General features: G+C 47.0%; 1 protein-coding gene across 50 annotated transcripts in view; it reads right to left on the reverse strand.

The window, feature by feature from the left end:
- The window catches only part of SORBS1 (sorbin and SH3 domain containing 1), a 228,974-nt gene that overhangs the window by 37,850 nt on the left and 177,659 nt on the right, over nt 1-13,465 (reverse strand). For all 50 annotated transcript variants that reach the window (XM_072739628.1, XM_072739622.1, XM_072739627.1 and 47 more), the window contains 2 exons: nt 10,842-10,891; nt 2,590-2,762 (listed from right to left, as the gene is read on the reverse strand). In XM_072739628.1, the coding sequence (XP_072595729.1) occupies nt 2,590-2,762; nt 10,842-10,891 (223 nt within the window). The remainder of the gene's footprint in view (nt 1-2,589; nt 2,763-10,841; nt 10,892-13,465) is intronic.

A 13,465-nucleotide genomic window follows, 5' to 3' on the forward strand; every position in this document is an offset into this window, starting at 1 on the left:
CCCTGCATCCGTTAGACATGTTTTTACAGTTCATGGATTATTGCTCAATAATCAAATTCCGAAGAACCAATCACCCCCCACCCCCCGCTTTTGGATTTACTTATAAAGCCAGTTTAATACAAAGAAAACTAATTGGAAGGCAAAAAGTGAGCAGAGAGAGGACCTTCTTTGAAAAGTGTCCCTACTAAGAGGCGTGCAGGATCTTACAGGGACACACCGTACACTCACACACACGCACAGGGCCACCGAAAGAGGCTGCCTCTCAAAAAACCACAGGGTGACTGAGGATTGGTGTGAATTCCATGGGGTTCAAGAATTCAAATGGACAAATTTCTCAGATGAGCTAAACGGCCAATTTTTCTTTCGAAACAGAGTTTGGTGGTTAGTCTGAATGACATGGGGGGCTTTGTTTTTAAAGAAGTGCAGCCACTACGAGCCATGATTAATTGCCAAGCAAAACAAACAGAAAACAAAGGACAGACCAGAAAATGAGCACCACGGGGACAGGGGGAAGAAGGGACAAAGCAAGCAGAGTAGAGAGACGGGGGAGGTGAGACTGGGCAAATACACAAATGCCACCTCCGAGGGACGTTCCCAGTTCACTTTGTGGGTTGTTGTTCCTGTCCAGGCCAGGGTCTGAGTACGGCATGGAGTTGCCATTATGAAAGGCCCTCAGGCAGTCCTCTGGGACTGCGGGTCTCCCCTGAGGGGGCTCCGAGATCCGGCTCAGCCTCGCCATGGTGTGTCGGGAAGACAGGCGTTTGGGAACCGAGGGCTTCCCCCCAGAGGGGGTCTCGTCCTGACGGGGCTGGCTGGGGAGGTCTGGCTTCTGGCCTGCCGGGGGGGCTGAGAAGTCACCAGGGGGAGGCTGCCGGGGGTGGTACTGGAGGGGCTTTTTCAACCGGAAAGGGAGGGGGCTCATTAGGTAGATGTTCCTGAGGAGGGTGCTCCTGTCCCCCCTGAGATCTGGGCGCCAGTCAGGCGGTCTGGACGTCTGCTGCTGCTCGTGCTTCCGGATGGTGGTGAAGCGGGTGTACGAGGCCGGGCAGGTGCCCTTGCACTTGGTGAGGCGGTGCTTGGGAAAGTCTCCGTGGACGCTGCTGCTGCTTCCCTCTCTGCTGTCGCTGGAGACGTTTGAACAGTGGTCGAGATCGTCAGAGCACGCAGAGAGGGGCTCAGAAGGCATGAGGCCCCTGAAGCCCAAGGTGGGTTCGGCCACGTTGCTACACGTGCGGGAGGCATAGAGCCCCCCGGGGTTCATACCGTCCATCTCCCGGGGCCGGAGCTTGGTTGACTCCAGGAGGGACTCGGCCGAGCGGGCTGAGGTCAGGCCACTCCGGGACAGCACCGGCGTGGGGGACTTGCTCAGCCTCCCGGACAGGTCCAGGGACGGCATGGACCGGGACCGCTGAATCAGCTGCTCAAAAGCGGTGATGCGGGAGGAGACAGTGTGCTTGGGGATGTGCTCCGAGCCCTCCTGGCTGGGGCCCAGTTCGCCCCTGGCCAACGCCAGGCTGCTCCTTTCAAAGTGGGAGGCAAGATCTCGCACGCTGGAGGAGGAAATGGAGCCCAGGAAGAGGCCAGCACGGTTGATCTGGTGCATGTCCCGGTAGAACATGGTGAACTGCATCCCGGCCTTTCTGGAGAGAGGGCAGGGCCTCCTGGCGCTGGTGCCGCACTCCTGCAGGCTCACGGTGCTGCTCGACTTGCTGTCCCAATCCCTCCGGGAGCGCGTGAGCAGGTTCTCGATGCTCCCCCCAACTCGGAGGGGGAGACCTCTTTTGGAATCATTCAAAGACAGTGAAACACAAAGGTTCTCACAGCTTTGAGCCTTTTCTGCTGGCAATAAGATACTCTTCTGTTCCTGCAAAAGAGCGCTGGGAGCAGAGAGCCTGGGTTTGAATTTGGAGGGAAGGATTTCCGAAATGCAGGCTTTGGCAGCGGACAGGGGTTTCTTGTGCTTACACATGGGGCCTAATGCACTGCTAGCGCTAACTGTTCGGCTAGGAACTGAAGATGAAGAAATCATGTGAGCATTCCCACCTTTACGATCCACTGGAAAGCATGCAGAATAAAATAAACAGACCCATTAGGTTAAAGCTGAAAGCTGCTTTAAAAAAAAAGAAAAAAAAAAGGAGAGGTCACATGCTTATTTATCATAAGGGTTTTTTTTTTTTCTTATGTGTGTGTTGTTTTAATTTCCAGTCGCTGTCCGGAAGCAAAATAATCTGTGCTGCAAAGCAGGTGCAAAGATGCAACGAAAAATGGCCACCCTGCTAGAGTTATGAAAGGCTAAGTAAGGCTCAGCTAAGTTCTAAGAGAAGGGAATCAGAACAAAAAAGAGAGAGATGCTTTAGGGAGAGCAAGGTTGGGGTTCAAAGGAAGGGAAAATACTACCAGAAAGAAAAATGGCCGGTGAACACTGGGGGAAGGGGCTCAGAGGCCTGGAAACGGACCCACACAAGGCAAAGGATATCCCAGTAGCTGGAAGTCACCCGCTACTGACACCCCGACACGGGCTTGGACGGGCGAGAGGCATCCGGACCACTATGTGGCTGGGCCAGAGCCCCGCAGGCTTCACCCAGTTACCTTTCATGGAGGCTGAGCTGGAGGGTCGCTTGAGCCCACTCAGGCCCTGGAGAGGGATGTCTCCACCTTCCAAGACGCTTTTATAAATCTGCCTCTCGTTCTCCAGACTAGCAAGATCCCCAGGAGCCCCATCTGATTCCCTCTTCACTGCATGGAAGTTGGAAGAATATAGACTAAAGACAATGTAATTTTAAAATAGAGAAGAGAGGAAAAAAAAAAAAAAAGAATGGGACTTAGAATTTTTGACATTTTTCTAAAAAGCATGTTACCACCTGAGGACAAGCAGCACATTCTCTGGCACCCTAGGCAAGCACTGCCCTTTCTAAAGGGCATTCTTACCTAAGATAGAGTTCTTCAGACAAGATGTCTAGCCAAGGGTGGCCCTCAATGCTCAGGAATCTGCCCAGAACAGCAAAGTGCTAATTGAGATGACTGCATGTGGGCTTCCAAAGAGTAACTCTGAGAAACTTCACCTGGGGAGGAGGGGCGGGGGTGGCTGCTGGGGGCCCAGTGGCTACATACAAGATGGTGCAGCCCAGGACATGAGTGGAGCCTCTGACGTGTCACCAGCCAGAGTTGGTGACTTCAAGTTCACCACTTGGATTATCTTGCTGGATTACTCTTCACAAGCACTTTGGTTGACGTTAATGATTTTTCTGGGTCTCCAGGAAAGTCAGCCACCAAGTGAAAGGGGAATCTGGGATTGTATACACTGTTAGCATCCCAGCCACATTCTCCATCAGCTTCTTTCAAAATTTGTAGTCAGAGCCTTAAGACATGCAATAGGAGCATAAACTATTGCTCACTTACATCTTTCATATATTTTTACCTTGTTGAAATTCTAGGTATTTTTGCAAGTTACCACAAATCCTTTTAGGAATGAGGTAGGGCACAGAAAAAATGAAGAGCGCTTACTCACTGTGCCCCTCCTTTCTCCTGATCCCAGTTTTCTTTGCCCTCGCCCACAGACACATGGAGACACACAGAATACACCCTCACTCAGATGAGTGAATGGCCCCTTTCCCACAGAAGTACTCAGGCTTCTGCTTGGCTGCTTTTCAGTCCTATGGAATTCAGCTGACTGGTGTCAATGTTGATTTTATTTATTTATTTTTTAACTCTGAAGATGTAAAGAGCTTGATGGAATTTCTCTGTCCCAGCATTTTATGATGAACATTATCAAGTGTATAGAAAAGCTTAAGGAATTATAATAGTGAAGCCTCACATATCCTGGACCCCTAGATTCTACACAGAACTAGGCTGCATTTGCTGTATCGCACATCCATCTCTTTCCCTCTACCCATCCATCAGTGATGCAATTATTCTTAATTTCACACAACCTCTCAGTCCCTGTGGTCACAGATAATGGCAACAACGACTCTATCCAAATTGGTGAGATGTCCTATGTGGGAGGCTTGACAATCCTCTCTTTAATCCTCACAAACAATCCTTCTTTTCCCATTTCTGGACGAGGAAAGGAGGCACCAGGAGATCCAAGCACTTGCCGAAGCAGGTCCGTGGAATGGCAGGGCTACAACTGCACAGCTGCCCCGACAACAGTTTTAAATAGAACATTTCCCTATGAACGAGGAGGTAGTGCCTTCCAGGAGCCCAGGCTTGCACACCACAGGAGGCCTAAGGATGCTGGAGCTCCACATCACTGCCAATTGTCCCCTGCCATGACAAGAGGCCCCAGAGCCCAGAAGTCAGAAATAAAAAAGGGGTGACTCTGGTGCAACAAGTAATGTCTCCACTTCAGGGGAGGTAAGTTTCCTGAGCAATACACTGATTCTGGCACTAGGTAGCCACCACTTCCTAGCCTCTTATCATGTGCCCAACACTGGCTTTCAGGACTTTCCATGCTCAGCAGCCTGCGGAGGCGGTCAGGGTTCCCTCCAGTCCCTTCTTTTCATTCTCTCTGGCTTACGTCAGGGGATCAAATGCTTTTTCCCTTTTCTCCGCCTAGACAGAACATTACTGAACATTTAAGGGAAAAGAAAATCAACTCTCAAAGCTGAGACCATAAAAGCATGCAGATTGAAGTAAGTTAAGAGAGTAGCCTCCAGGGTGTGTCTCAGGGAGGAGAAACCTCCGTAAGGGGCATGATAGGGCAAGTCTCCCCCAGGCCGTGCTTTTATTTGCAGGGGCCCACGAGAGGGCCCATGAGTACACGCAATAAATATTTGTTCAATGAATATGAAGTTACATTTTCTGAAAGTAAAATTGGCAAACATGATCTGATTAAGATGTTTCTAGAAATTTTTCTATGAGAATTTCATCACAGTCACTTAAGCTCTTGGCTGCTAACATCGGTGACTGTGGAGCCATCAGAATGGTGGGAACAGTGACTACAGGGAATGAGCACGGCCCAGGTGTAGGCTGGCTGGCCTTACCGGTGCCCTAGCCTCTCACTGAATGTCTCCACTCTCACCCCTGGAGGTGGAGGCTTGGCTTTGCCAGGTTCACAGGCCTTGGGACAAGGGCTGCCACCCACACAGCTTTTGCTCTCCCGCTCCTACCTATAGGGGTGCTTGAAGATATCTCCTCCAGCCTCCTGACTGATAAAAGCATCAACACCAGCTAGACGGCAGGAGGACCGTTAAAGGTGACTCGGAAGGATGTGGCACTATATGCCAACTTAAATCAACGTAAGCTCATCTAAACTGACTCTAACTTTGAATTTCATAAGTAAAGATAAATCTGTTCCTTATTATAGTTTCTCTTTTAAAGCCTATCCTTGCTTTGGTTGCATTTTCTGATTCTGTCCTTCAATTAACCTCAGTTTAACTCCTTTTTATACAACCTAAACTTCTAAAATATCTGTGTACGGGTATCCTTTAGCCATGCCACCAACAGCTCTAGTGAGGACACAGTCTCTTAGGCCCTGCTGGCCTTGGTTTGGGGTCCCCAGAGCTCCCTCAGCTCTGGAGAGGGATCGCCAGAGGCTTCTATCCTGCTGTCCTTTGAAGCGCCTCAGCCTTGGTCATAACTTCCATGGCAGCCTTCTCCAGCTCTGCCTAACTTCATTTGGTCACAACTCTTGGGTGTACCCAGGCTGCCTGACTTGGTATCTCCCCTACTTCACCACTCATCAGAAATCCCCTCCCTACCTGCAGCCACTCTACTTTCTGGCTTTATTCCATCCATTATCACCATTTTGTCCTGCTTCCCCACCAGAATGACAGACCAGCACTCAGGAAACCTCTCAGAATGGATTTGCTATACCTAATTGTTTTCTTTCTGATACCAAAGCCAACACACTTTTTCCAGATGTGCAATACTTCCCAACTGAGGCCCTCCTTGGTTACAAACACATCTACAGGCTCTGGAACAATGTTTTCAAATGCATCCTTGGTTTCAGATCTCCTAATGGTGTAAAGACAGATCTCATTTGTCCCACTGTGGCAAGGAGAAACTGAGGACCAGAGTGCCGAAGGTCACAGAGCTGTTGGGTCTTTGCCGTGTTCAAACAGATCAGACAGGATGAGAAAAGCAGTGGGGTTGATGAGAAAGACCTAATCAGTATTGGCAGCTACCAATCACATAACAGAAGAAGCCAAGTTCAGCACTGGAACTCAGCTCTCAGCAGCCTGGGCTGAGCTAGTTCCCAGTTCAAAGACAGCAGGCCAGAAGGAGACAGCTTCATCAATTCCATCTCTGGCTAAGATGCAAAGGCGGCTGAGTTTCAAGGGGATTCAACAAAAACACACTCACTGGAAGAATAAAGGGAGAGAATGGCGTGATCCTCTTAGGGCCAACTGTTTGCAATCGTGTGACCAGAGGGGCTTTAGAGGACTCCAGTCTGACTCCAATGAGCTAAGGATAACCCACTCTATTTGAACACTTGGAAACAATCTGTTTCTCAAGTTCTTGCATCTGTAAAACCAATAGGTATGGTAAGACTGTCCAAGAAATCCACCTTCAAATCTATTATCACATAGACCTTTCTTTTGAGCTCCAGACATATACATTCAATTGCCTTCTAGACACCTTCATGTGGGTATTTCTCAGGTTTCTTAAACCCCACACGCCCCCCAAATGAGACCCAACTCTGTTCCTTGTCTCCCATCAGCCAAGCCAGAAAGGCCAGGGAGCAACCCCTTTCTTCCTCTCCTTGCTCCCCAAGCCTAAGTAGTCACCAAGTCCTGACACAGCTGGCATTAATCCCTTGCCTTCCCCAGACCTCCCTGGCCACCACCTCACCACTGCTCACGTAGGCTTCTCCAGTAAGCATACCCCCACTCCCGAACCTTCAGTCCTCCAGTCAGTCATCTGGAGTCAACTCACTGCTAGGGATATTTCTAGAAAAGATCTTGTGAAGTCAATCCACTGCTCAGTTTATTCACTCAAATATTTACTGAGCACCTATTATATGTGAATTACTCTCCTAGGCAGAGCTTCAACAGGGAACAAAACAGACAAAAAATTCTAGCTTCACTGAATTCACTGTCCAAAACCATTTGTGGTTTTCAGAAAGGGGGAAAACAACAACAATTGCTTTTAACTATGGCTTTGGGGGAGGGAGCCTAGGAAATCTGGGGAGGGTAGTTTCATCTTTAGCCTTTATATACTGCATGAAAGAAATGATCTTTTAGATTTATGTGATAGTTATTCCTTCTCTCCTGGGTCCCATCACTGCATGTACCACACTGGATTCTAATTGCAATTTACAAGTCTGTGTCCCCGTTACACTCTGAGCCCCTTGAGGACAGGTGGTTTACCTTATCAATCTTTGCGTGCCTGGTGCCCAGCACTGCTTTTCAATAAATGTTAGTAGAACAAATGATTCTATAAAATTAAATGCTTCCATGCAGATTTCTGAGAAATGAAAATTACATTTTCAAGGCCCAGGGGAGTCTCTAATGTTTCATTTAGTTCTTCAGGTAATGATCCGTGTTTTGATATTAGGTGAAGAGAAAGAAGTAGGTTTTTTTGTTTTGTTTTGTTTTTGAGGAAAAAAGCAGCTTGTTCTTTAGTGCCACTTGCTGGCCAAATAGAGGAAAGCTCTTTGGTTAGACCAAAAAAAAAAAAAAATAATCTTCAGGACTGCTTTAAGATCTGATAGCTCTAGGGAAATAAAATACAAAATTGAACACTCTGATGGCAAGTGTAAAAACATATTTTTTGAGAGTAAGGACTGGCAGTTATAAATCTCTTCCTCTCTATACCCATGTTCTTTTAACATTGTGAATAGGTAATTGTGTTAATTAATAAAATTCTAAACTGCAAGTCTGTCCAAGATATGAAAGTGGACTTAACTTCTCCAGTGACCACTTTTTTTTTTTTTTAAATCAATGTTTTTGAACCTGGGCTGTCCTGAGTCTTCTCCTTCAATCCCTGGGGTTAAGTCAAGTCTTGCCAATGTTTCTTTCAACACATCCTTTCCAACCATCCAGGGAGAGGGGCCGGATTCAGTCCGCAAATTGCTGGCCTCGGTGCTGAGCGAGTTGGATGTTCATGAATTAAGACTCACAAGCACATTTGTTTATTCAGCAAACATTTGCTCTGCACTTCCCTGTGTGTCAGGCACTGCATGGAGGCTGGCTCCCCACCAATTCCAAATACAGAAAAACCTTACTCATTTGAATAAACTGGAGGAAAACCCCACCTAACTTACTGAAAAATCCTCAACTGGTAGAACAGCAGGAGGATAGAACCCATCTATTCCTGCCAAGTAGCTCATGAGAGCCAGGCTATGGCTGAAACACAGAGGTCTTTGGAGACCTGTTTCAATGACATAAATAAGAGTGCTTGATGAATTAACACAGCCAGTATCTTTAGGTACACAAATACTCAGAATGTCTGAAAGCAATTTGCTCTTTGAAGCAGTTTGCCTTAGGCCCCCTCAATCCTACTAACACAGTATTACAAATAGTTACTTATATTCTTTTTTAATCATTCAAAACCAGTGAATTGCAGCATGCTTTCTGTGAATTTACTGCCCACTTCTGAATCAGGATGGTGCAGAGGAGAGTTTACTGCTAGCACTATCCCTCAGCCTGGAACATCATTGTTCCACCTCCAGCCACAGCTCTGCCAGGTACCAGCTGCGGCATCACACGCTGTTACGTGCCTGTTTCTTCACCTATAAAGTAGGGGTTGAAATAATGCTCGATTCTGGAATGGTGAAAGGATTACATGGGGGAATGTACATAAAATGCTAACTGTAGGGCCTGGCACATAGTAAATGTCCAATAAATCATTAGAATTACTTCATTCAAGACCTACATTCCTAACTTTGACAGCCTGTGGGCACTGCTTTTTCTTCTGAATACATTTATGATTTAATTATAATTTATTATATTTATTAACTTATTATGTTGATAGATTATACCTCAGGGGGCCCAACCCCGAATACTTTTAATCCTTGGCCCCCTTCATTCATTTGCCACTTTGCCTTCTCATTTACCAACATTTTGGGGGGGGGTGTTGTTGCCAAAACTACTAAGGGGACTGTATCTTATGCTCCTCTGATAATACTGAGCATAGTGCCTTATATCTAGTAAGAATTCACTAAGGGAACTGACTAAGGGATTCACTGAGCCAGCCACCAGAAATGGCCTTTCCTGTCCTGTGCACTCTGGGGAGATGGGGAAAGGAAAGTGGTTTGATGGGGGATACCAGGCAGAAAGGTTAACATTGGGCAACCCTGAAAACAGGATTGTAGGGGCAGGGAGAGATCTGGAGCAGTTAATGCGCAGTCAGGACTGTCCAGTGACAACCAGGTAGCCTCAGAGACCAAGGAGAGTTTGCAGGGAGCCGTGGCCTTGAAGAAGCGCTTTATCTGCAGGTAGCCTAAGGTCATCTGGTGGACTTCACCTCTGAAAGCACGTCTCTGGGGACCGAGAGGACCCATGACTTGTCATTCTTGTAGAAGGCATCCTTCAACTAGCTCCTTAAATAGAGCAAGCCTCAGAGCCCAGGGTGGAGGGAGATTGGGAAGGGCGTTCAGATGCTGTATCTGAGCTGTGATGTCTGTCACATTGCTGGCCTGATGATCAACCCCACGGTACCACAGGAGGCACAAGATTTTATGCCTAGATTTTTCCAAGATTGGACTGTACCCTAAGGCAGGTAGCTTCCTTTCTAGCTGCTGTTCTAATATGTCTTCTCAATTCCCATGCCAGGGCAAATTAATCATCATCATTAACACATATTTATAGAAGAAAAATGAACAGAATGGATTTGGTTAGAGATTTGGTCACTATGCTAAAAGAAACAAGATTTTTCCAGTTTTCCACTGAAATACCTTAATCCCAGCTGGTTGATTCAGATCAAGCCAGGCTTCTATTTGAGGAGGTGAATTTTCCTCCTTGTGAGCTTACCCAACCCCAGGGGAGCAACAAGCAACAGATGTGCCTTTCCTCCTCATCATACCTCAAAGAATGAGGTAGAGATATGATGGTGATAAGAAGTTGTTCCCATCAGAACAAGTTCCCAAACCCACTGGGTGCACCTGGTACTGTGGAGATGCAGCCCTTGCCTTCAGGGAGTCTATCAGCAGTCATAAAAATACATGAGTACGATTCAGGTATCCAGTGACAGAAGAAGTGCCATAAGAGGGCTTAACGTTAAACTGGGTACAGGCTCAGGGCTTATTTATAGGAGCTTAGTGCTCACTACGTGTACTATGGAGAAGGGGTGGGGGACAGCACTGAGACCTCTCAACTGGGATGATGGCCACATGGCAAAGTACTGAGAAAAGTAATCTGGCACAGGGCTCAGGATGGTCTGAAGAGGGGGAAAAGAGGCTGGTGGTTATGCCACGAAGTGAGGGGGTATGCACGTTATCACCCAGGCAGAATTATGATTGGTATGAGGAAATAAATCCACACCTTTCAGCATCAGTCAAGTTAGGCCCTTCCTGGGCCCATCTTTCCCTGTGACTGGTGCCACCTGAGGACCCAACCCCACCATCCCCCCACCTTTATACCCAGTGCAGCCTCAAGTCACACATCCCACCCAAGAACCAGCAAATGATGTGAGCTTTGGTTCCAAATTCAAACTCACATTCTAAAGGTAAAGATGCCAACATAGGCAAAAGCTTACCAAAGGCAATAGGAATCATCACAAAATTAATTTGGAGAAGGAGGAGAAAACAGAAGAAAAATAATTTCAAGGCTGTGATTAAATTGCTACTTATCACCAAAGCTACTAGACTGATACAAATAAAACATACTTGGATTCAAAACATAAGCCTCTTCCCGTTTCTGACATTAATACATTAAGCCACATATGTGCTGGCAACTTACTATCCAGGAAGCTCTGAAGAAATTTCCGGACTGGGACTGATTGCCGAACTCTGTAAATGTCAAACAAACAAAGAAAAAAATGTAGATCATTTATTTTGTGTCAGATGTTCCAAGTCAAGGGGGAAAGAGAGCAGCCCCTTTTCCTTTCCTGATGTAGCCAAGGACCTTTGGGAGATGGGGCCCTTGGCTGGAAAGGTCTTGGTGCTGGAGGATTTCTGGGCCAACGGGCACTCTCGCTCTCTGGGTGCAGTGGAAGATGGTCTCCTGGCTTCGACTTATCTTTCATATAAATATAGATCCACGAAGTGGATAGCCCACCATCTGGCCAACATGCATTAGTGACATGGACAATATCATCTTCATCAGCTTAACCCCAATCCTCCGAGCCCCTGGCCAAGCCCACCAGAGACTCCTTCATGCACCCCAGATGCCATATCCAGAAAGAGGGTCACCCAACACCTTAGGTACAGAAAATACAAAAATGCATCTGAAAAGACCATACTGCATTTAGATAATTTGTTCATTCCTGTATATTTAGAATGTGGAAATGAGGAGAAATGCAGTTGCACAAAACCTATGAGTAGGGGAGCATTTTATAAAATTACAGGCTACTATGCAAAAGAAAGAAACCAACCAAGAGTTACATGCAGCGAAAAGGCAACATAATCAAGTAGGTTAAGGTTTCTGTTGTCTTGGAGGGGAAAAAAAAAAAAAAAGAGCAAAGGGCTCAATATATTTCTTAAAAAATAATGTGGTAGTTGCATAAATCATGAAAAGGTTAACTTTTAAAGACACTCTTATCTCTAATACTGATCACGTCAAGGAAAAGATGCTATCTGGAGGAGACGAGATATTGGGGGAAAGGAGAGAAACAGCAGAAGGAAAAGGTAGATTGTCCAAGAGGGAAGAGAGGAATGGGAGGGTAAGCCATCTTCACCAGGAGCTCCCCCACTCGGTGCCTGCTGAACACCCACCCTCAACCTGTGGGGTCCTCTCACTTTGGAGGGCACCTCTGCCCTAGGATGAGGACTCTGCCCTCCCCCAGCCCCAGCCGTCTGCCACTATTCTTCAGAGAAGGTACATCCATATCCACATCCATCCTTCCAGCCCTCTTGCCCCCACTGGTGTCTTCTGCTCATCTACCACCTTGGCACCCGTCCCCTTCTGGGTCTTCATCCACTTTGAGGATGATGCCTTGGTCTCCATCTGAGAAAAACTTCTATGTGACCCTGCAGAGTCCTCTGGGAAGTCCCCCTTCCTTCCCTCCTTCCACAATCACATGTTTTCAATCAGTGCTGTACCCCTGGGGGATCCCCAGGGTACTTCCCCACTCTAGTCCGGCAACTACTCACCCAGGAGCCTCCAAGGTTTTTAGGAACCTCCTGGTTATCAAATCCACTAACCTTTCCTCAGAGTCTACTTTCAAGGGACCTCTCTGGAGCACCAGGTAGTTGTCTTACTTTCTTGTTTCACCACTCAACTTTTCTTCCTACTTCTCTGAGATGCTTACCCTCCTATCCTCCCCTTCTGTTCCATGTCACCCAACATCCCAGGGGGTAGGTGTTGCTCTCGTCCTTCCTGTCCTTCAACCTTTCATCTGCTCCTGGGGCTTCAGCCATCACTTCTCTTCAAGTGACTCCAATGGACTTTGTAGGCCCCATTCTCTCAGGAGACCTAATCTTCTATTTCCAGCTGTCTACTGGATATCCCCTAGGAGATACCCAATCAACACTTCAAAAATAAATCACTTAAAAATAACTCCATCTTACCTCTGCACTGATTCTTCTCCTCATCTTTCTTTTGTGACATACTGATGTCTTCATCCTTCCAGCTTCCTGGCCAAAACCTTAGCATTGTCTCTATCCCCATTCCATCCCCGGATTCTTTGTTCTTCATGCCAATTAAAATGTCCCACTGCAATGTCCTCTGTGAGCACTCTCACACCTACCCCTTCCTTCCCTTCATGCTGGTGCCACTGGAGTATGTGCTCACATCACTCCACGGCCTGACTAGCATAGTGGCCTCCTCGCTCTCTGCACCTCCAACTGGAGGTTCTCCCTTTAACTTGGCCTCTCTAGAGTAAGGACACTGACCTTTCTAAAACAATTCCTGAACTACATCACTGGTCTGTGGACAAAATCATTTCCTGAACTGTATTTTCTAATGCTGTGAACAATCCAGAGTCAACCCTCTTGCCCACACCTATCACTACTACCACCCCAAATTTTCTATTACAGCTGAATCTTTTACTTTATTCCATTTCCCCCTCAAAGATTTTATTTGAGAGAGGCAGAGCATGAGAGTGGGGGGACAGAGGGAGAAGCAAACTGCCTGCTGAGCAAAGAGCACGATGTGGGGGTCTATCCCAGGATCCTGAGATCACTACCTGAGATGAAGGCAGACACTTAACCAACTGAGCCACCTAGGCACCCCTACTTTATTCCTTGAATACATGCTAAACACGTTCTTCTGTGTTCTTTTTGTGCCTCAGATGGATGTTCCCCATTTCTACCATGTACCTACTTACACTGTATGGATCCTGTCCTGGCTTTTTTGAGAAGTCTGCCTTAATTTTCTACAAGATCACTGTTCCTCCTGACACTTAGAGCCCATGCCATTCTTTC

This window comes from Vulpes vulpes, chromosome 15 (assembly GCF_048418805.1).
Source record: "Vulpes vulpes isolate BD-2025 chromosome 15, VulVul3, whole genome shotgun sequence".
Classification (NCBI taxonomy): domain Eukaryota; kingdom Metazoa; phylum Chordata; class Mammalia; order Carnivora; family Canidae; genus Vulpes; species Vulpes vulpes.